The sequence below is a fragment of the Mus pahari genome, chromosome 12, assembly GCF_900095145.1.
Source record: "Mus pahari chromosome 12, PAHARI_EIJ_v1.1, whole genome shotgun sequence".
Taxonomy (NCBI): domain Eukaryota; kingdom Metazoa; phylum Chordata; class Mammalia; order Rodentia; family Muridae; genus Mus; species Mus pahari.
The window spans coordinates 77,150,979-77,175,266 of NC_034601.1; the positions used below are offsets into that span (position 1 = coordinate 77,150,979).

General features: G+C 38.7%; 1 protein-coding gene across 1 annotated transcript in view; it reads right to left on the reverse strand.

Moving 5' to 3' along the window:
* Positions 1 to 5,505: 5,505 nt before the first annotated feature.
* The window catches only part of Adamts5 (ADAM metallopeptidase with thrombospondin type 1 motif 5), a 37,712-nt gene continuing 18,929 nt past the window's right edge, over positions 5,506 to 24,288 (reverse strand). The window contains exons 3-8 of the mRNA XM_021209507.2: positions 20,562 to 20,729; positions 12,555 to 12,838; positions 11,157 to 11,340; positions 10,644 to 10,819; positions 9,221 to 9,396; positions 5,506 to 6,096 (exon numbers count right to left, since the gene is read on the reverse strand). Of these exons, the coding sequence (XP_021065166.1) occupies positions 5,529 to 6,096; positions 9,221 to 9,396; positions 10,644 to 10,819; positions 11,157 to 11,340; positions 12,555 to 12,838; positions 20,562 to 20,729 (1,556 nt within the window). The 3' untranslated portion in view covers positions 5,506 to 5,528. The remainder of the gene's footprint in view (positions 6,097 to 9,220; positions 9,397 to 10,643; positions 10,820 to 11,156; positions 11,341 to 12,554; positions 12,839 to 20,561; positions 20,730 to 24,288) is intronic.

The window sequence follows — 24,288 nt, forward strand, 5'->3', positions numbered from 1 at the left end:
TGGGTCAGATAGCACAGTCCTTATTTTTTCTTTTTCTTTTTTTTTTATTTATTATTTTCTTTATTTACATTTCAAATGCTATCCCGAAAGTTCCCTATACCCCCCACCCCTACTCCCCTACCCACCCACTCCCACTACTTGGCCCTGGCCTTCCCCTGTGCTGAGTCATATAAAGTTTACAAGACCAAGGGGCCTCTCTTCCCAATGATGGCCGATTAGGCCATCTTCTGCTACATATGCAGCTAGAGACACGAGCTCAGGGGGTACTGGTTAGTTCATATTGTTGTTCCTCCTACAGGGTTGCATCCCCCTACAGCTCCTTGGGTACTTTCTCTAGCTCCTCCATTGGGGGCCCTGTGTTCCATCCAATAGCTGACTGTGAGCATCCACTTCTGTGTTTGCCAGGCACTGGCATAGCCTTTTAACCTGTGTAGTCCACACATGCTGGTTAGTAGAGCCATAAGGTAGGAGCTAATAGACTTTTTCTCTCTTGGTGACACAAATATACACTGGATAAGACCAGATTAAGAGCAGGTAAATGAAGTCTTATTTTTAGGTGCTGCTCCCAGGCAGGCTCACTGGGTTCACCTGTCTCAAAGAATAGGGTCAGGGAAGTTGGGCGCCTCGACTAAGGCAAGGGGGGTTTATATATCTTCATTAAGGGATGATCACATGTAAGCCAGGATCTGGGACTGTACCCATATATGGTCAAAAGGTGAGCTTTTGGGAAGGCAGTCTTGGGTGGGTTGCCAGAACTGAGAAGGCCAAGGGTGACAACTTGTAAGCCAGGAGTTTTCTGCTTGTGGGTGGGGTTGATGGAAGAAGGAAAGACGGGCTAGCAGGGGTTCCAACCTAACAGGACCAGAGAGCAAACATATAGAAAAGATGCTGATATATTAATAAATCAAAATTAACTGAGTGAACTAATGTTACGTCAAAGTCCTATTCTCTCTGCGCATACATAAATGATATATTATAGTTCCCATATTACCTACACCAGAATTATATTCTATACAAAGAATTTGTTAGGTGTGTTTTTTACTGATTTTTATTCCTGCCCATTAACTTAATAATGAATGGACTTGTATCGCAATATGTCCTCATTGTTTGATTGAATAGAATTATTGGCTTGATTATAGATTGATATGTTTTGTGGTGATATGATTCAATAAGCCATGGCTATATTTCACATTAATGAGGGTTTATTACCACATTTTTACCAAACTATTTGGTTAGGCCGATCTACTTATTTGGTTCTTTGCAACTGTAGACTGTTGAACAAAGAGAATAATAATACAGAAACTATACAAGTGCCTTTTCTCTGTGTTTCAATGATAAAACTTCCTTAATATGATTTTGCATCTGCTTTGAATGACCTATTTTGTTCTTGTCATTATTTCTTTTATTTTGTAGCCATGAAATAATAAAAAATATAATGCATTTGTACGGTCCCATGTTTTTGTGTAAACAGATGAGTGGTATTAGCACAGTATGGCTGTTTTGTAGGGTTTTCAACTCAGAGTAGAATTGAGCATTGTATTCATCATATTTCTAACAATGAGCTGCAGTCATAGTGCACACCCTGGACTTCTGAACCTGTCTATGTCTCCTGCTGGTTGCACTGACTGACCTTGTTAATTTTCTAACAAGGAAGTTATTAATGGAGCCAGGGATTAACCCAGTGACTTGTACAGTGGGGCCAAGAGTGCTTGACTTTATTCCTAGAACTGGACTGCACAGTCTCAGTCACAAATGAGCTGTTGTTACCAGAGTTGTTTCTGCTTGTCCCATGTCCTATCACTCTGGTCTGACAGTAGTAGTAAAAAGTCATATTTTGCTATGTGCACCTACACCCATAGACAAGGTTATGACTGGGATTATTAGAAATACACATATCCACTTTCATTTGAGATCATCTGTAGAATCTCTACGGACAGCAGAGGCTCAGACCCTGTCTTTGTGGGAGCTGTTTCTAAAGCAGTAAGAGTTTGTATTTATCATTCTTTAATCACTTAGAAGTTATGTGTCTATAACATCCATATAATAAATTTAAGTCTCCTTGTATATATGTATCAGTGATGTGATTGAAACTGATTCTATTTCTTCCCCCAAAGTAGGCATCTGCTATGTCTCCCAGACAACTCTTAAGTTCATAGTCTCCCTCCTTCAGCCTCCTGTGTGTTGTGCCTGTTTCAAACACACAGGAGGCTGTGTCTTAGCTTCTGTGGGATACTCCTAAGGTATGTATGTCCTCTAGTTAAAACGTTCTTGCCACTTGCTTGATTGAACACATTTTTAAAACTCATGATCTGAAAAAGCCGATGTTGTTGGTATTTAAATGACCCGTTACCATAGTGATTAGTGAGGACCGTGGCTAGCAATGGAACTTAAAAATTTAAGAGAGTGGCAGACTGAAAATACATGCGGAATATACACACATACACCTGTTCCACACAGAAAGCCTTCTGTAAAAAAGAAATACAAAGCCAGCAGTGCTGTATATTATATAAACTCACAAAGTGCACTTTATACACAAACAAGAAGCATAAATTAAAAAAATAGGACAACAGCAAAACATTTCAAATATAAGATTTTGAACATAATTTTTGTTAAATAAGAATAAATAATTTCATCACAGAAATTCACATGGTAGTTGCAAAAACAATAAATTACTTAGTTTTCAGTGCTGCAACTTCTTATTCTGTTTTTTTGTTTGTTTTTTTTTTGTTTGTTTTTTTTTTGTGATTCATCCCTCAATTGTTAGTTTAAAACTGTTTCCACAGGAAGGCAATAGATGTTGAGTCCATTAAATACACTATAGCCATGTCCTTATACTTTCAAGCAATAAGGGGGTTTTTAAGGTGACATTTGCTGATCTGATAGATCAAGGTACAGTTTCATTGTGGGCTCTTTTGCACTGACACTCACTCTGGAATGATTTCTTATGCAAGCGAGGTTAGACATTTTGTAACCTGAGCATTGCCTTTTTCTGTTTCCCCACATTTATTCACCATCTTAAATCCAAGGTCTTTAAGGATTCAAGGTACACAACCGGGAAGATGGCAAACACAGCACAGTTTCTAACTGAATGAACTGGAATTTAATATAGGTTTCTCCTCACACATTCAACTCCTCTTTCCCTCTGTGACACTTCATTTTTCTGAATCTCAGTTTGCTGTGTTTCCTTCCTTAGGAGATTTATATACATTCCCCTGTCAAAGTAAGATAGTCTTTTTAAAACATAAAGAAAATCCCTCTAGACATAGATTAGTGGTTTATCTGTTTATCCTCCTTAGGATGATTTCAGTGTGAAGTGTAAAACTCAATTATTATAGGGAAAAGTAACCCAGTGAAAATATTATTAAAAATCTATGATTATCATAGAGGGAAGCAGAGTAGGATTTAATCACATTTACTCTTCATTTATTTTCTTTTAATATAACCACAAAAAAAAAAAAATAAAACAAAGTAAGAATTTTGTCAAGTTGGAACTATTTGGTTTATATTGTTTTCAAAGTTGGAGAAAGTTGCATTATACTATTTATTCTCTCTGTACAGTTAAATAACCAACGTGAGATTTAATTTTTTGTCTTATGACCAATTTGACTAGATTAATTCCCTGCCCTATATTTGGAGACCCGCACCCAATATAGGCTACAAGATCTGTGTAGTCTGCATTTCTTGATGTAAAAAGAGCAGACTGTGAGAAGCTAATGGATGATGACTGGTTTGGGAGGGCATTGGTCTGTTTCACAAAATAATCTCTTAAAACAAACAAACAAACAAACAAACCTAAGTAGGATTTCGTTCTTTTTCTGGCCCACTGAAATCAATGTGATACGGAGTCATCAATTACATAATTATTTATATTAAAATATCCTATAATAAAAATAAACTCTCACATATTTAGTGGAATTCCAGAGAGGATTTCTCAAAATTCTTCTATGCAAATCTTTAACAGTAGGCACATTTGGTATGATCACTAGAATTTGCATAAAACAATTTACTTTGCAGATTTTTATGAAGAAAAAAGAAATGCCAGTGGAATAAAACCACTTCATATTATTTGAATTATCGGAGGGGTCTTTCAGTGTGTAGCTTTAAGGAGATTTTTCTGTTTATGATTATCATTAAGCATGTGCGACCTTCTTGTGCAGGTAAAAGACTTCCTGAAAACACTTATATTTCATCATTTACATTCTCACTGGCATAGACAAATGCCTTCTGAGAGCGGAAATTCTCTAATACAGCAGGCATATGCTTATATTTTGTAAATTATGAGATAGTTGCCTATGGTGTGGAAACAGTCTTTTAAGTGCTAACTAAGGTTTCTTGAATTAGTTGAACTGACCCGATTGCTCTTTCAAGATGAGGCTAAATATGAAATGATTTTAAAATTACTGTTAGACCCAGTCAATACATCTTCCAACAATCGGGAAAAACAAACAAGCAACCACAAACACATTTTAAACACTGGCTGAACAGAGGTGAGCCATTTCTGAAGGAGCCGGATGTGACAGACAGCTTGCTGCTGCGTGTTCTCTATGATCGCTACGCATTGTGAGATATGAACCAGGAGCCATTGAAAAGGAAGCAATTGTAAAAATACAAATTGAAAACACAGTGACATATTTGTTTTTCTTTGTTTTAAATTCCAATACAAGCAAGCTAATTTTTAAACCCTTGGATACTGATCACATATACACAGGAAAACACAATTTCTACACCCAAATGATACAATAACTTGGCTGGCTGCCTGAAAAAAAATACAGACTGTCAAAATCTAGAGTACACAGAACTGAATATGTGTTTAAATGATTAGACACATACAGATCCTTTTCCTTTTTAGGACTTCACAGAAGGTACTTACTGTCAAAATGGTTTCTTTTCTATTCTTTTTTTTTAAACTAAAATGATATCTCCTGCAGACTGACAATGTACAAAGTCTTATTTAACAGCAGCAAGTTCTTAATTTCCAGTAAATCTTCCTCAGCTCTTTCGGGAAAATAGTAATTGAAATAGCTGCAGACCTACTTTGGTCAAATGTGTGTGTGTGTGTGTGTGTGTGTGTGTGTGTGTGTGTGTGTGTTAATAGGACCAAGTTTATAAAGTGACATACTAAGGGCAGATGCATTTACAAACAGTAAAAATAAGCTGTGTGTCATGGCTGAACATGATCACGATGCCTTTGAAGACATTCTATAAGAGGTAGGTGACAAGACTTCTCTGCCATCTTCAAATGTCCCCGATTCTACATTCATCATTGTGTGTCTCCTTTGTGTAGGCCCAGGGATGTTCCATAACCCCCACATTTTCTCTATTCCAAGGTCACCATCATTACACCAAGTAGAGTAAATCTTTTGGTCGCAGAGAGCAGATTCTGCCCATAATTTGACTCATGGTGACAATGACATGTAGGCATGACGTTCTGTGCTTTGGGTAGGCCTTGTCTTCACCACAGCTGTATCTGCGATGATCCACCTGTTATTTTGGTGTGTGTGTGTGTGTGCATTAGAGTAAACCACAGGCTAACATTTCTTCAGCAAACATTGCTTAAAAGCAGAAGGCCTCTGAGAGAGAAGGCATCCCTTAGCTAATTTCCGGTTTCCATCCTGGCATTGCACGGTCCTGGTGTGCCAGCCTGTGTCACAGGTCCTAGAGCAGGCCAGCCATGGCCCTGTCACCCACTGCAGCTGCGTAGAGTGTGGTCCCACCTTGTTGCTGCCATGGCTGATGACAGAGTTCACTTTTTGAGTGGTCTTCTTGGGAACAAAAAAGCTGTAACGGACGTCTAGCGCTTTAGTTGGGTCTGTGGCAAGGATCTGCACGATCAGGATTTCTTTTGTGGCTGAATAGCCCATGCCGTGTAAAAAATCATCTCTGTGGCTCCACCCACTGTAGTTCATGACAGTACCATTGATGTCGATGATGGTCTCTGAAGTGGAAATCATGTACTTGCCGTTGATAAGGTACTCGCCAGTTTTCTTCTTCAGGGCTAAGTAAGCAGTGAACCTAGTCTGGTCTTTGGCTTTGAACTGTCGGACTTTTATGTGGGTTGCTCCTTCAGGGATCCTCACAACATCAGTATAACCCTTGCTGTAGGCCGGGATGTCCAGGTGAGAGGTTGGGAAAAGAAGGGGACACAGTGAGATAGAATTAGAATATGGCTATATGTGGATAAACAAATAGAACTTTTCTAAACGTTTTCCCCCCATCTCAACACAGAGCTTTAATGTATTCAAGAGCTTAAGTTTAAATTGGCTTTAAACTTTTTTTTCCCGTAGGACAAAATAAAATTGCTATATGATATAACATTTTATAGGTTTCTGTTGAGATATTTAAAATTAGAAGGATGCTAGCAACCCATGCTTATTTTAAAATTGGGTTTAGAGATTTATATGATCATTTTATCTTTATTTGTACCACATTTGTACATGTGTAGCACATTTACAAAGATATTTTATGTTCTTCCAGCACAGGTATAAGCAGGCTATATATGAGTATACGCAGCCAAATCTGTCTCAGTTTCTCTCATGGAAATACTTAGTGTTTTTAAATTCTTATATTGGACTCACTAGCAAATATTTTAGTAGGCCTCAATTCTGTACCCCAGGTCTGGCAAATCTTTGTCTTTCAGGGCATGCTACAGGGGATGTTCTTGGAGTTCTTTATATTGCTACAATATGCAGACTTCTTGAAACAGGTTTAGTTCTTTACTGAACTGGTGTTAGAACAAACTAAGGCTCTGCCTCTAGAAGCCTTACTAGGTTTTCTGGGGATGAGAAGTTAAATGGAAGGCAAAATTTTGTCACTAGATCATAGGTACTTACTATGATTCTAAGAAAAAAATGATTTTAAGACTTTGTGATTTTTTGAATGTTTCGTTTTCACCAACAATATGATAAAATGATTGAGGAGTTTTAATTGGTTAAAGCCATAAGCCAGTCTTGAAAGATACATCATCATCTGCACAGGAGGAACAAATATCTCTTATGTCCACAACCCTGTCGAACTCTAGCACAAATGCTAATTCAGTACTGTGACACTAAACCAAAGAGAAGGGCTCATCTTTTGCCAAAATATTTGCTCTTGTAAGTGGCTATAGTAAAGCTTAAAGATACATTATTAGTTAATATGTCCTCAAACATTTCTCAGTTATTTAAATAGAAGTAGCATTGCATGTGCAGATTGAGTGTTGTGAGATTAAGCTGGGTAATTTCTAATTCTTCCTAGGTCCATGATTATATGTTAAAAATCTAAGTTCACATCTCCTGATTTGGACAGGAAGCTTTTTCTCAAAGGAACTCCTTTGTCTGAATGCTAGTGTCTGTCTCACAGATGTCAGAACCTCCGAGTCATAGGGAGAGCAGACTTCCATGAGGTGCCGATGATTCTGTCTATCTGGGCTCATTATCTTTATTGTTATAATATTATTTAAGATAAGACCTTGTTCTTCAATTTTGTGGTAGTTTCTAAAACTACTCTCCCCCTAATTCTCTTCCTTTTACACATTTCCCTCCTTTTCTGCCTGCCCTCCTTCTATCTCTCTCTTCCTTTCCTTTCTTATATCACAAAATGTCTTCTCCATACCCATGATCCTAGGTGTAGGCTCTGCTCGGTTTTGGCATTCACCCACTATGGTGAGTTATATAAATCCCAAACTTCAAGTTTTAATAACTTTCTCATTTGTAAAACAAAAGTGTGAGGTGCTAGTCTATAAGCTTTCTTGCATATTTTAGATATAGAAGGATATAAAAATATAACTGGCTCTTCAGAGTTGGTATGATGCTACATTATGTCCAAATGGTTCTGATGTTAATATTTAGGGAGATTAATAGCATGCATCTACCATCAGAGTAGTTCCTCAGGTTTCTCAATCATATGGAACATAATTTTAAGGTTGTCAAACTAGTTTACTACTTTAGTCCTTTTAATGAAGCTGCTGATGTGGTCAGCAGATCGCTGACAATTTGAAGAAAACCAAGTAGCTGCGTCAGCATGCACACGCACTCTACCTATACACCCAGCAAGGGCCTGTCAGACCCTTTAGTCAAATCAGGCATCCTTCAGACAACAGTGTTATATTTGATTCCAGAAACTGTAATTTATGGTCACATGTGTTTTAAAGCAAAGATATGGAACCCGGAGACATTTCTGTGTGTCTGTCCTTATGGAGTGGACAGAAACCAGATCATTCCCTGTAAAATGGGAGCATTGTCACAATGCCTCAATTAACTTACATTTTGCAGGGAGAAATGTTTTCTGAAGAAAAACACACTCTCTAGTGAGAAATGGTTTGCTATAAACATAGTAAAGAGAGCCAGGAGTGGCATCTCACACACAGAATCCCAGCACAGAGGCAAGGTGATGAGCAGATGTTTGAGAGTTCAAGGTTTCCCTGGACTACATACCAAGACCATGTCTCAAAAAAATCCACAAAACAAAACAAACAAACAAAAAAACCAAACCAACCAACCAAAAAGTCCACTGGAAGCAATGGAAGAAGGGAGGAGGGAGGAAGCATGAGGTTGGGAAGGCATCACAATGTTGTGCAGTGGAAGCTGGAAGATTGGGTGTGAGTATGACCAAAATACATTGTAGAAATGTATGAAATACTCTAGAATAAATTAAAATAGCATGGAAGGAGAAGAAGAAGGGTGGCTCAGTGGTCAAGAGCACCCTGTATGCTCTTCCAGAGGACTCAGGTTCAATTCCCAGCACCCACATGGTGACTCACAACTTCCTACACCTTCAGTTCCTGGAGACCAGATGCCTTCTTCTGGCCTTCTCCAGCTGCAGGCAAACAAATGGTATGCAGATGTACAGGTAGACAAAACACCCATGCACATAAAATAAAACTTAAAAAAAAATTATGAAATCAAGATAAGGCCAATCATGCGAGGCTTTAGAAAATGCAGCTTTGCTGGGTTGGTTCCACTTTAAAGAACAGTGCCTACTTTTTCTTTTTGCTCTTTAATCCTAAAATCTCCCTCCATGATTGTTGTTATAGTTTATTTGCTTCCAGAGACATTTAAAGTTCATATTCACCACAGAGCCCTTGTCAGCTCTTCTCCTCCCCGGTTGATATGTAGAATGCATTGCTAAACCGACATTAAACCTTCTCCTACAAAGAGATGAGGTACCCTGTCTCCTGTATCAGCTTTGCAGGAGTCTAAAACCTCATTTAATTCGCAGAAGTGCTAGGGTGCTGTCTTGTTACCTTTTTTTATTGAAGGTTCCGATAATCTTTGTACAACTGGAGTTATCCCCTCCGCACACTCCGCACTTGTCATACTGTAGCTTTGAGCCAATGATGCCGTCACATCCAGTTCTCACACACCTTCCTCGGACACACACGGAGTTACTGTATGGCCTGCATTCTGTCCCATCCGTAACCTGCGTATGACAACGTTATCAGCAATAGGGATATCTGGGCTCAAGGATTTGATTCCTTTACTTAAAGAGAAAGTTGTAATTTGTGAACTCTTATTGTAATAAATTCTACACTGAAAAATAAGGCAGTTATGGATCATTGGTTAAGGACATATACTGCTCTTGTAGAAGACCCAACTTCAGTTGCTAGGACTCACAAAGGGTGATTCACTGCAGCCTATAACCCCAACTCCATGGGGGATCCAATACCTTTGGCCTTCCCAGGTGCCTGCTCTCATGTGCACATGACAACGTTCATGAACACACATGCATACATAATTAAAAAATAAAATAAATCTTAAAAACTAACCCATCCAAAAAAAAGAAAAACAAAAAACAATCAACCACTTAGTTTCTAGAAGATTCTAGAATATGCATAATACATTTTTATTGGGAAGAATACCGGTTATATCTTTCTCTCTTAAACTTCTTGCATAATATACCTGGTGATTCAAGTTATTAATTTCCTTTTTTTTTTTTTAATTCAAGACACAATCCCACTGCTTCACCTTGCCTTTTTACATGAGTGAGAAGAATCTTCTAACTTAGTGGGGGACTGTTGCTCCTGTAGAGATCTGAGCACTGGAAACACAAAGATTCTTTGCTGTGTAACTGTTAGTTTAGCAGCAAATTTGAAAGTTTAGAGTTATGTAATACCTATCACAAGTAGGGAGGGAGAGAGGGACCTGGGAGAGAAAGTGGACAGGGCAGAGGGGTGTGTGTGTGTGGGGGGGGGTAGAGTGGAACCTGATCTGCTATTGGGTGAGGGAAAAGGACTGAAGCCCTGAGGGCCAGCAGAAAGAATGCAAACAGGCAACCTCGGTCGATTGAACACATAAATTAAACAAGTATCCAGAAAATAGCAATCTTTCTTCCCAATAGTCCTCTCACAAAACTTGTTTGGAAAAACGCATATTCTTCTCTAGGTTATTTTGAAGTTGACATTATATTTTCCCAGAAAATGAGCTACACTTTCCAAAAATTCATTTTTAAAACATGTGCTGGTTCTGTTAAAATGTTTTTAGACCACTGTGTAAAGTTTGAAAAATACAGAAATTATAGATATCAAAACAAAACCTTCCCAAATCTAACTGTCCCGAAAATAATGACAGTGTAATTTAGAACACTGTTCTGTAAAGTAAGTTTATAGAACTTTATGAAGTAATATCTGGCCAGCATGCCCACTGCTCCAGACACAGAGAGACAGTTACCTTTGGAGAGAAGACCACATAGTAGCCAGTGCCCTTAGCTCTGCACGTAAGCTTGCACACATCTGCTGGCAGGACACCTGCGTATTTGGGAACCCATTCTACAAATGTTTTGACTCCTTTTGCATCAGACTGATAGCCATTTTTGGCTTCACACTGCTCATGGCGAAAAGATTTACCTAGAAAACATAACGTTTGACATTCATACCTTATTAACTTGAACATAAAATTTAATGATTTCTGTTCTTTTGAGTTCTTTATGCACTAGTGTTTCAGCTGCCTTCAGATAAGCAGAATTAAAAACAGAAGTGTTGTCTTCCCATCTCTTGGAGACACTGCTGTCTGTGACAGTAAACTAAAAATCACCCCCATATTTGTTAGTGACTTGCACATGAGTGCCTGCTCTAGCCAGTATGATATTAATGCTACTTCTCCAGCCGTCCTTGTTTATTTCTATGAAAATAGGGATAATGCATGACGTATGTGGTTACTGACACCTGAGGGCAGCATACCTACCATTGGGTGGGCAGGGTGTGACACTGCAGGAACGATATATGGCCCTCTTCCCCGTGCAGTAGCGGCCACTGTTTCGAGGTGCAGGATTATTACAATGGCGGTAGGCAAACTGCACTCCTCCCCCGCATGAGCGAGAACACTGACCCCAGGGACCCCAGGACCCCCAATTTCCATGGCTTGATGTCTGAAATAGAAAACAGAAGATATATTAACTCTGTTTGGAAAAAATATCCCACACGTATATTACAGTCACTTGTGTATATCATCCCAGTGGATACATATGTGCCAATTAAGGGTTTGCAGTCCATTTCCAATGCTAAGCAGGTCATTTTATTCAGGATCTCATTTCTAGAGGCACAGGATCTAAAGTGTCACCCTACATAATGAACACATGTCAAGAGTTACATCCTGTGTTCTCCAGGCACTGTATTTCCTGAGCCTTCTAATACTGTAGAACTCTTGTTCATAGCCACAGATAGCTGTTAACATTCTTTGGACTTTCCTCTTGGACCAATAATGAAAAATGTGGCATGCTGAAACCTTTGTTTGATGCTGGACATTGACATTTCTTTCTTTCTGTTTAGTCCTTACATTCTGAGATCTGTTTGTTGACATCACACATTCTGTCTGATAGACTCTGCTTTGTACGTGAATGCATTTGAGCTGGGTTCCGCTAAATACTCAACTAGGCGTGACAGACAATGCAAGGCACCTTCAGCCTGTGTGGAGAGACAAGGCTAGGTACCAAACTTTGTGTTTCTTTCTATGGAGACACTGCAGGAGGAAGCTGAGAGATTATGTTAGCTGTGATAATATGAGCTATTTTGACTAGGAAATATAAGCTTCCTGCACCTTTGTCAGGGTATCTGACAGGACACAGGCAATGAGAACTGTCTTCTGCATTGTGATCATATTCTTGGGCACAGCCTCAAGGGCACCTTAGCTCCTAACATTACATACATTTTCTGTTGGGAGAAAGTGACCATGTGGGATCTTACAGGATAGGAACAAGGACCATAGCATCGGCCCCACCACTGTTTCCTTACTGATCAGCAGACACGTTCTGATAACTTTAAGGATTTTAAAAGTGAGCCTCCATAAAAGCACTGTAGAGGCTCCATGTTGAGTGCTGATCTCAGTTTATTTGTGAAATTTGTCAATCTGGATTTACTTGTGACATCATGGAATTTGCCAAGAAATCCCTGTCACTTGTGTGTTTTCCTTTGATTGGTTACAGGCAGGGCTGCAGTGGAGAGGAGATGAAATTTGATAGATTATTGAAGGACAAAAATCTTTTCACCGGGAAATAAAGCCCTGTGATCGTGATGACCATGCATGCCTGGAAACTCACTTCCTGTGTTGGGTCTCTAGGCTTCAGTTGACAAGAAAGCCACTCACCGAGTAATATTTTTTCTTAGTTTTATCCACACATTTGCCTTGCAGGCAGATTCTTCCCTTCCCACAGGGAGTGCCCTCCACAGCAGGCAGCTTCTTGGTCAGACACACCATTTGACCTTGGCGCACCACAGCACACCACAGTCGCGCACAGACATCCATGCCAGGGCACACGGAGTACTCAGGCCCAAATGTCAAGTTGCACTGCTGGGTGGCATCGTAGGTCTGTCCTGGGAGTTCCTCGGGACCCAGAATCTGCTTCCGTGGTAGGTCTAACAAACAGTTGCCTAAGAGAATAATCAAGGGTTAGAATCAACGTGGGTTTAGGTTTCAAATTGCTAGAATCAGGGACCTAAGAAGTAAAGTTTCAGGACCTACGAGTCTGTAGAGTGGTCCCCTTGGGAATGCAGGGGGCAGGGCTGGCCATCTGTTTGGGTTCTAGAATTCTCTTAGAGTCGGGGCACTCTTGGACTGGCTGTCATGGTTGATGTCAGGTTGCCAGTGCAACTGTCCTGAATGACTATTTTGTAATAGTTGTAATACACCGCTGAATATAGAGGGTCTTGGAGAAATTCTAATGGGGAGCGCCATGGTAACTATGACCTGCACAGCTCTGAGCAAGAGGACGACGTCTGACTCACCAGTGCTAATTCACCTCATGTGCCCATAGTCTGTCTCCTAGTCACCCAGACTTAATGACATCTGAGCTCATTATTGACTTTTGCACTCATTGAATGAGCACTAATTGAATGTCTAGAATGCTCAAGTCACATATAAGTTGTCAAGAATAAAAAAAAAGGGGGGGTATACCCTGTTCTACTCCTTAATATTCCTCTAAAGTAAAAGAGAGACTAAATAAGTATTTCTTCTTCTTCTTCTTCTTCTTCTTCTTCTTCTTCTTCTTCTTCTTCTTCTTCTTCTTCTTCTTCTAATTATTATTATTATTTAAGGTGGTAAAATTTGCAAGAAAAAGTTTTCAAGATCTCTAGAATAAAGTAGTGATAAAATGCAAGCATCTTTGGTAACTTGAACCAGAGAAGTTCTAATTTATTATTTACCTTTGGACTTCTGTTAAACCAGTTTATTATGGGCTTGTTGAGTATCTAGAATGGCAGCTAAAGCAGTTGGGGTCTTAGTGCATTGCATCGATGGGAGGAGGTGAGATGCTATAGAGAATTCACAAAAGCTGGAACTTCTTTTTACTTAAAATATTTCCTTAAGAAGCCAGACCTGGTGATCTGAAATCATTTTCTTTACTGTATACTCTCTCATGGAAGCATCCTGGCTTCTGTGCTTTTAATTATCATTATTTCACTTGATTATATAATTATTACACCAATTAGAATAGCAACACTTGATATACATTCAGGGTTCTTTTCATATATTACATATATTTAATTCACGTGAAAATCCCAGGAGGTTGACTTTTTTTTTAATTCATCTTAAAAATAAACCAAGAAACATAAACTGTCAATGCCTTACCCAATGTTACATAGTTACTAGGGCTTTGTGCTCAGGGGCTACATACCATGTTGTCTCTGTCAGTCCTATAGAAAGATGTCTTAGTTTTCTTTCTGAGGGGCTGACACATGTACAGATCCTTTAAGTGACAGAGACTGTGCTTAATGCAAGGAACAGCTGGCCTAAAGTCTAATCCTGGTAAAATACCATGTGTTTGCGTACTCTTAGCCAAGTTAGTTAACCTCTCCCTAACTCATTTATGAGATCTGCGAGATGCTTATTTCTTCACTATGTACTGTAAGGACAGAATTAGCTTTGAAAAATTAGAGACAGGACAGAAATAGACAAAATAATGATAGTTGCTTCTGTGTTCGACTGAACTATATATGTTAGTCAATGACATTTGTCCAACAAAAAATTCTTCTACATTCAAATCCTTATACTGAGAAAATATCTATTCAGCATGTTTGGAATGTTTTGCAAATATTTTTTACAACTGTATAATCAACTGGCTAGAAAGAGAACACATACACCTATTTGTCCATCTGTGATAGAGGTATTATATGAAAATGAATAAATAGCAAATTTCCATTTAACTGAGCCAGAGCATTTGAAGAGGTAAAGCTTCTTAAGGTCAGCCAGAACAAGCATTAAAAATGAGAATCTCGCCAAAGTGAGCTCCGGGAGAAAAACATCAAGTTAAAAGAAAAACATTAACATCAAGTCAATAGGAAAGAATGATAGTAAAACCTCACTAAACATTCTTTATGGGACAGAGGAAGAGCAGGCACTTTGGAACTCTGGGAAAAAAAATGTTATCTTCACTGCTGCATGAACTGGCTGCTGTGCAAACCAGAAGAGCCTTAGCAGATTGATGATGTTAGTAAGTTGTCAACAAATGTCTTTGTCAACAAATCTCAGAGTCAGCGAGAATGCTTTCCAAGTCCTCAAAAACTGCTGTTAGAACATTTTTGTTTTTTGTTTTGTTTTTCTTTCCCTAAAAAGTATAGACCATAGACTTCCTCACAAGGTATTAGCTGGGAAGACTCCCACTGACACCCACCCTACATTACAGGAGATGAGGATTGCTGAGGAATGTAGAATGCAGGCAGCTTGGAACCCGTCCCTGATAAGGATGCTTCAAGATGGAATGCCTTTACAAAACTTAACTCAGAGCAATTAACATAACAGTCTCTCTAGGAGTCACATGGAAATGACATTTTCTTATTGAAAATAAAGCAACTTTCTTCTTTGAATAGTTGAGACTAACTTACTGCTATTTTGTTTTTTATAAAGATTTGTCTCTGCACTCATTTCTGCTTACTCTGTAGCATGTGCTTCAGTGGCTTTGTTTTTTATATGTAATGATTTTATATGTAATGATTTCCTTTGCTAACAAAACAGCACAGACATCTCTACCACATGGAAACCTTATGCCGGGAAATGACAAAAAGCACTACAATGCCTGGCTATGAAATCCACTGTACAGAGTATTTAAAAGTGATGTAATAATGGATTATCCGATCTATGTCTTCCACTTTGAAATGTGCATATGGTATGGAGGAAGACTGAAATGAGAAAATGACTACTCTTTCAGCATTTAAATTTCTTTGCCTTTATTGGAATCCAGCCAACTGTTGACTTTTTCTTTATCCCATCTATTCCTATTTTTAGTTCCTTCATATTTAAAATGTTTCTATTAGCTGGAAATTCTGCCTGGCCTTTGTTCTATTCTAGACTGCCACACCGGGCCTTCCTTGCCTCCCCCTCTTCCCCCTCTCTCCCTCCTTTCTTCCTTTGGTGCATATAAGATGGATACTTACAAAGGAAAGTTGGCAGACACCTATGCACATGATATACATGCTTTCCCATGCATACAAGGTTAAAAGTCTGAAATAAGGCCAACAACTAAAACTCTAAAGAGTCATTTAAAATGGGTGAATGAAAGAATATGGTTGTTTTTCCTAGGTCTCTGCACCCCACCAGTCAATGATGGAAGTTACAGCTTGCCTCCAGGAAATAAAACCTAAAAGGCTCAGGAATCTCAGGCTGTTCTTTTTCTTAATGATAAGTAGGAATTATAGAACTAATTTTTAATGATTTTACCTCATTCTATTTTCAGCACCATAGCTGTTTCTTCCTATCTTCTTTCAGCACTTGGGTATAAGATTGAGCATTGACCCAAATATCCATAGCTTGGAAACACCCAATAAATAATCCTGAAGAAGCATCTGAACCTCATACAACTTTTGCTGTTCCCATTTTGTTTCTAGCTTCGAGCTTATGGCTTTCTTTGGGGCTTTTGGATAGATGTCAATCATGAGTAGTAAGAAGTACTCCCATTCTTTGAGAAGGCATTTTGGGTCTAGTGATAAAGGAACATAAACACTGTCAAAGGAACAGAGGCTGCTGACAAAAGTCATTCTTGGAGTCTGCAGCGGGAGGGAGAATTGTATATTCATCATTGTACATAACAGTGAGGGAGTGAGGTTAAGCTTTAAGTCATAGCTCATCGTGGCCTTAGAGTATGTATTATTTGTTCATATTTTCAAAAAGCATACTTATTATGGAAAAAATCAAGATGTGACTATAAAAGGCTTCAATTTCTTCATATTACCTTAAAATCTGGCTTTATATGTATACCTACTATTGGAAATTGATAAAGAATCCAGATACATAGCTTTCCACCAGTATTTTTTTTGTCCAAAGTTCTGTGCTTGTCGAGTGGCTGTACCCTTAGTTCTTTAAATAAGCAGTGAGATAATTTCCTTACGTTTCTCTTATTAGCTCAGGTTGCTCGCATTCTTGAGTTGTGCCCACTCGGTCCTTCTCATTATCTGGCAGAGGACTTCCAGATGCAGCAAACAAAGCTATCTCGCTGAACCTCACTGAAGGTTAGGAAGCCTTTGGTAAAGGAAATTCAATACCCTGCATCCTTTGCACAATTTCTCTGCCCCTGCTTACCCTTATGTCAGAGGCTTGCCTTCCCAGCCAGCTAACTTGTACAAACACTGCAACATTTCTGCAAAGCCCTTGGCCGGGGTGTGGGGGAGTCCCACGAGGCACGGCTACTCCTGTTCTGAATCACAAGTCTCCAGATACAGTTACTTGAGAGTGTGCACTTTGGCTTCCCAGCCATATCCGAGCCACTTCACATTTCTCTTTGGACCTAAATCAGGAAACACTCAGTACTAATGAATTCAAATCTCGCAGTGGTAGAGCGCTACAAATGTCCAGCTACTTATGCCTAATAATTTAAAAAATAAATCAAATGCTTTGAGTTTAATTCAACTCTAACTTCTCTTTGCTTTAACGCCGCTGGAGAAGCAAATGAGAAGGAGGTGATATCACATCGAATGTGCGTCCAGATCACGTGCTCTTCGGGTACCATCAAAACACCGGACATGTTTTGGTGACAATACTTTCCTAAACATGGGATGCTTTTCTGCCTTTTTTCTGAGTGTCTCAGTGTAACTTTCCTAAGTAAATTTCCTGAAAGTCCTTCTTCTCACTGTATAAATCACCACTGTATCTGGCCAGCGTCTACAGGACTCTCTAGGAATGACATTAGCAAGACAGGTAGAAGTCACAGTGTTGCTATTTAGGAAAATGGTACCAGGCCACCATGTGGTTTGGTTTGTTTGTTTGCATGTTTTGTTGTTGTTTCTGTTTTGGTTTGGCTTTTGGTTTTAGGTGGGCAGTTTCCTGGTTTTGTTACTTCCTTATTGTCAAATCAACTCATTTGAGCATGGCCTCAGGTGTTGCCAATGGTCACGTCATTGGTTTCCTATGAAGAAAGGTTAAAAAAAAAAAGTGGTAAACGATGGTGTGATGTAATCTGTTAATTTTGAGCAAATGTGGGCCTGTGTGCTTGTTTTTATATCAATTTAGGCTTGGGGTTTCTCCTTGATTCCCTATGGTTGTAGTTCAAATTAACACCCCAATCATAAAATGGGGGGGGGGGTGACAGTTCCTGCTACCATGGTGACACTGTCTTGAACTGTCTTGTACCTATTTTTAAATCAAAATTACCAGGCTATTAATTTTTTTGAACTCTCATTTAAATGGCAAAGCTAGAGTACTGGAATAAAAAAAGCTCGAGTACTACTAGAATAAAATATCTCTGTGTGACCTCTCAACAGGATCCATGGCTTGGCTCTGGCTGCACACCACCTTCCCTTATATTGAAGTTACTTTCATCATTAGAAGTGATTGAAAACATACAATTTTTCTTTCTTAGTTAAAATGAAAGACCACCTAACAGAAATCAACATATTGAAATATCTAGATTTGATTATATAAGAAAATACATATAATTTTTTGTTCAAAGAATTCTCGCAATTCCCTTGTTTATTTAATCCACATCTTGGAGACTCTGACAATCTGTATTAGTGAGAATGAATATATCTATTTCTACTATGACTGTGTTCTTAGATGTTCTCTTTCTGAAGCCCCTTTGAACAGAAACTGATGCAAATGTAGGGTAGTTTGATGGAAATTAAAAACTAATCAGAGTACAGGCCCTTTAAAATATAAAAATACTGTTAAAATTGAAACAATGCAGGAAGCATAGTTGTCCTTAAAGTAAGATCTTGATCCACAAACATGAAATAAAGGCTCTATTCTCAAGTCATAGCCAAAGGAACACAAGGCCACACAGCACTGCAGCTGAGCTAATGCGCACGCTGGCTGAAGACCTGACCTACTTTGGCCATAAGAATTTGCTGCCTTAGCAACTTGATCCATTCACTTAGAGATTCAGGGTTGAGCTAAGCCTTTTGGAATGTGTAATATATAATTTTAAAATAAAATATTCATGCTATTTCTTAAAAACAGTAAGGGAGCAGAGTTAAGATGCTACTAGAGACAGACTCTCTGTGTGTTCAGCACTGAGAGAAAGATGACTAGGGGATCATTCACTCCAGGATATGGCTATAACCAAACTAAAGAGTTGCCATTTTTTTAGTCTAAATGAAAGGTCTATGCATATTAGTATTGTTTCTAAGTATTTAAATGTTCATTTCTGCTATGATATATATATATATATTATTGATAAAATATTTATTTCTATATTTGTTTGCCTATCTATCTATCTATCTATCCATCTATCTATCTATCATCTATCCATTTTTGAGGCATGACTTTGCTCTGCATCCAAGGCTGTTGTGGACTTCACAATCATGGCTTCTGCTAAAAGAATGGCAGGTTTGCAGGTTTATATTACCACGCTGCTGAAATTTTGAGAACTTCCACACAAGGCTGAACTAGATTGCTTTTAAGATTATGAAATGCAAATTCGAGTATCCACAAGGGCTTCACCAGTTCAACTATAATATAGGGAATCATGAAGTAATGAACACATCTTGGCTACACGATATAAAAAACACTTTGTAGCAAACATCCACCTGTTTGAAATTAAATTAATCTGTTGATTATTTTGGCACTGTTTAGTTGAAGTTCAAAATGCCTAACACATTAAGAAATAGGTTTTTGTAGAGCAAAACTTCGTGAAACTCAGGGTGAAGATGGTTATCACTGATTGCCTTGACGCTACTTTGAGCAATGACTCTCATTAGATCCTTTTATGGAGATTATTATCTTCAAAATCCAAAACTTAGCCACCTGCTTCAGAAAGAGACCCATTTTAAGAGAGCAGAAAGAAGGCAGAATGTCTGCTTTTCTGAAAGATGAGGAAGTAGAAATGTATGTCCTCAAGGATTCTTTCCAACTGTGAGTGTCCTGCTTGCCATATTTCTATGATGTTAAAACCGTAAAGGACAAGAAGAAATTTGCAACAGCTTGTTTCTAAGACTACTTATGGAGTAGGATTTATTATTTCTAGAAATTATGACTTCCTCTGTTCTTTTTTGTGACTTACCGCACTAACCCTACTCTTATGGAGTTTAATAAAGTGTGCTATGCTCTTGAACTGCCTTACAAGGATAAAGCCAGCAATTTTCCTTTGAAGTTCTTTAAGTTTTTTCCCCACCATGGGCTGGCTTATTTTGGATTTGTAGTTTTTACTCCACTTCCAGGAGAATCTGCTGTCAGGATGAATTCAAAATTTTCTAGTCATTGAATAACTGGAGAGCTTCCTTGTCTAGTTTTATGTTGCTGTAAAAGGTATTCATCACGTCCTACACCTTAACCGAAGCCCTGTAATAGATATGCAACAAATAATTCTGAGAGTCATATTAGTATCATGCAAACCAAAATGTCTGCCAATGCTCTCACAGGAACTTAGTGGTGTCAGAGGAAATAAAAGCCAGACTCCCAGGGCTGCCACTGCTAGACATTCTGTGTGGTCTCCCACACTGTTTCCCTTTTGAACTTCTTAAGTCAACAGCAAAAATACCATAGCTGTAATGCCACCAAGAATGCTAGCGTTGCATGCCAAGAGAGAATCAATTTGCTTGCTTCTTTTTGGACACTTTTTCAACAACCATTGTCTCACAGGGTGAGTTGAGCATCATGAGGTCATCATGGTGGGAAGCCCCTAAGAATCTGAACCTGTTTTCCTAAGCCTATGTTGTCTGGAAACCTACATACCATGACCATCATCCAGGAATTCTGTGATGGTGGCTGAAGTGCATTTGGACCAGGGCTTGGATGCATCAATGCTGGTAAGGATTGAAGACATTAAACGCTTGTCTTCTGTAGAGCCGAAGTTCTCTTCACAGAATTTGGAATCGTCATGAGAGAGGCCAAGTAGATGTCCTAGAGGAGAGAAGAGAGAGGGCAAATGATGGAAGGGAGAAGAGGACTTCCAATTACCAAATATTCTGAGTGTCTATTTCCACCTAACAAGTTCTTTAGCATTTTTTTTTTTTTGCACTGAAACTAAGGTGAGTTTAACAGTCTACGTACCCAGACTTATCCCCCTGCATATGAAAGCCGCATGCTGCTATGAAGTAGTTGCTTTGGGTGAACATTTGGATGAAAATTAGAAAAATAAATGAAGAAGGAGATAATCCCAAAGTCCATGTGGTTCCCATATGCTCACTGACATGTAAAACCTTATTTAGAATCAAGAATTTGGGAGGCTTCTGTGGGATTATGTCATAGTCGCACCACAAATTATTTTTATTGTTAGGATTCTGCCTTCTCTGGTCAGCTACAAACCCCAGCAGAGCAAAGTGCATTTCTAGCATCCATTGCTAAAACCTTTGGGTTTGACTCAGTGTTATGCAAGATGCAAACAGTAGACACTTTTTGAAAGTCAGTGGCTTCTATTTTCTTTTTCAAGTATATAGTTCTCAGAGATGGCCCAAGAGGCAAAGGCAAATAAAAGTAATATATAGTGGATTTCTTGCTGCCTAAAATATCAGCCCTCTTCGTGTTTCTGTTTATTATATTTAGTGAAACAGAGAGCTACTAGTCTCCTAAAGAACCTTTTTTGAAAGTATGCTTATCTCTATTGCATTTTGGATAAAAAATTCAACATCATTGTTATGAAGTACTAGCGATAGGTGAAGAACTCGATTCTAGGAAGACGAGTAATGGTTCTAAGGCACAGGGCCAGGATATGTGTGCACATAACCCTCCCATACTTGTTGCTAGACCATTGTCCCCTCACCTGTTCAGATATTAATTCTTAGAGTGTCAGTATCCTCAGATCCTTATAATCTGAGTAAATTGTGTCTTGTTACTTGATAGAAATTTTTCCATTCATTTTACCATCCATTTTTCCATTCATTTTTCCAATCCATTCATTTTTCCATCCATTACATTGATTTTTTTTCTGTAAATTTCAAAGTCTAAAGATTTCATGTAACTAGTTATTTCACCATAGCTTTCAGAATCATATAACACCACCAATATCTTGTATAAGACAATAGAACAGATGGGTCACTTTTCTCTGAGATTCTTATACAGAAAATGCAGGAATGTTGGCCATGTGATCAGGAGTCCAGTCAGTGCAGAGCGGCACAGCCCAACAGAGATGAAATCCTTCACACCACATTCCAGCTATTTTGGGCCAACTTGTTAAATCACTGACACCTCATAACAAAATTATTCACTGCGCAGCTGACTACTCTTGTGCTTGAAATGAAGTGACTATGGTTCGGTGACCTTCCAATTCTCCACATATTTATGCCATTTATTTGGTTGTTGTCTTCAACAGCATTTACAGAATTGACTGGGCAAGCAAGATTTCTCTGAAAAGCCTCTCCATGATAACTCCATGAAGGGATTGTTCAGTAGCATCAGAATCCATCACAGTTTGTGAGGTGCATCCCCAATGAGATGAGAAGCAAGACTGGCAAGGGCCTCTCTAATTTTGGAGTGGTATGCAGAGATTTTTTTTTAAAGAGTGTCACAATCCACAGAAAACATATTTATTAGGATTACTCAAAATTACTTAATCTATCCAGCACATATTGCGAATTCACCCTCCAGTCCCTGGACTTCTCCAAGGTAGAAGCTTTAATGCTCAGTACAGTGGAGTGTGCTTGGACACTTCATGCTGGAGTTGTGAAATATGTCATGAGAAGAGAGAGAGGGAAGGGTGCCCAATGAAATCTCTGTAACAGGATATTTAGTCAACTGCATGTTTTAAATGTATCAGTATGTGCTTTTTGCACTATAATTTCTGAGATACTCACTCATGTTTAATGGAGTCAGGATCTTTTCTTTCAAATCAATATAAATAGCACTTTCCAAAGGCATTTTTATTATTGCCTCAAGGGATTTTCACTTCATTGAGAGGGTGTGGTTTTAATTTATGGTATAAACTATAGTAGGTGTGGCAAATATCAAATTCACTTTGAGGGTCTGAACAAAGTGTCTTGCTTTTGTTTCTGTCACATGCAGTGGTAATGTCTATAAACTTAAAAAATTTAAATTATGACAACCAGGCAGTTTATTTTTTAGCCCAATTTGATAAATCATTTAGTGTATTATTTCATATCACACTGTGATTTTTAAGATTCCCTAAATTTAGCTATCTAACTTAATTGCTACCAAAGACACATATAAGCAAATTCAACCAGGAAAGGGTGAAGATCTGTGCATGAGCAAATCTTAGCTCCGACATCCTCTCCAGAGCTGGGCAGAGCTTAAAAAGGGAGATCAATGTGAGGACTGTTGGATGCTTTTCAGGGAGAAAGTGACACACACTGAAGGTCACAACCAGCGAACACAGTGTCCACTTAAAGCCTGTGTCACCAGTCAGTTAGGTGAAGGCGTTTAATGTCAGCCTGCAATTTGTCAGCACCGACGAGAACTGGAATGATAAGTTACATAGAGATGTACAAGGCACTTACATCGCAGGTGACGGAGCATGACATTGCAATTCTAGGAAATTTTAAATTGAAACATCACAACTAACAGTCCCAGATTTCAAATAGCTGTGAAGGGGACACAAAATCCATGCATGCAGGTCTGGTTGACAAGGATAGGTTTTAATTCTTCAGACAACTGCTTCTTCAGAGGAAGTTAGCTTGGAAATCTTCAAAAAGATGCTTACAATGCCCATCAGATGGCATTTGGATATTCATGACCAATTTGGATATTCATGATCATTCTTGGGGCACAAGGCCCCAAGAAGAATCTGCTGAAGCGACATGGTCACTTCATAAGACTAACAGTAGTTGTTCTCCTCCAAGAGGTTTTTTTGTTTGTTTTGTTTTGTTTTGTTTTGTTTTTGAGGAGCCTTTGAAGCAAAGGGACAGTGAACTTAGTAGAGAAATGAGGTGTTAGAGGTCAATGGGCATATAATCGATCTCCAGACCTGTGAAGAAAGGACATCCTTTCCCTTGCAGCTGTAGAGATGTATTTTTCTCTTGGAAGAGTAGGGTGGATTCAAGGCAATTTGAAAGGATAAAGTAATTTTGAGGGAGGACCCTTATTCAACTAAGGTACCTAAACTAATGAACTAGAGGTGGAGACAGACTTAGAGGTGGCCATTCATTCTTAAAGGTCATGTTAAAGACCCAAATCTTGTATAAGGGAAGCATTCACCTTTGTATTTAGAGCCTTTGTGGTCAGTAGAGTACAAAGATGAAAAAGAAAACTGTTAGAACCGCTTTTCCGATAGCCTTCATTATAGCCTTCATCATAAAATTGTTAAACGATTTTCACCCTTGATATTCCAAATATGCATTTAAAGATGCCCTCACCTTCTTGTTCAGGAAATCTGCAGTTAGAAAAATATGTACCCAGTAAAAGACTCTCCCATCTCTCCCATTCTTTCCTTCTTTCCTTCCTTCTTTCTTTCTTTCTTTCTTTCTTTCTTTCTTTCTTTCTTTCTTTCTTTCTTTCTTTCTTTCTTTCT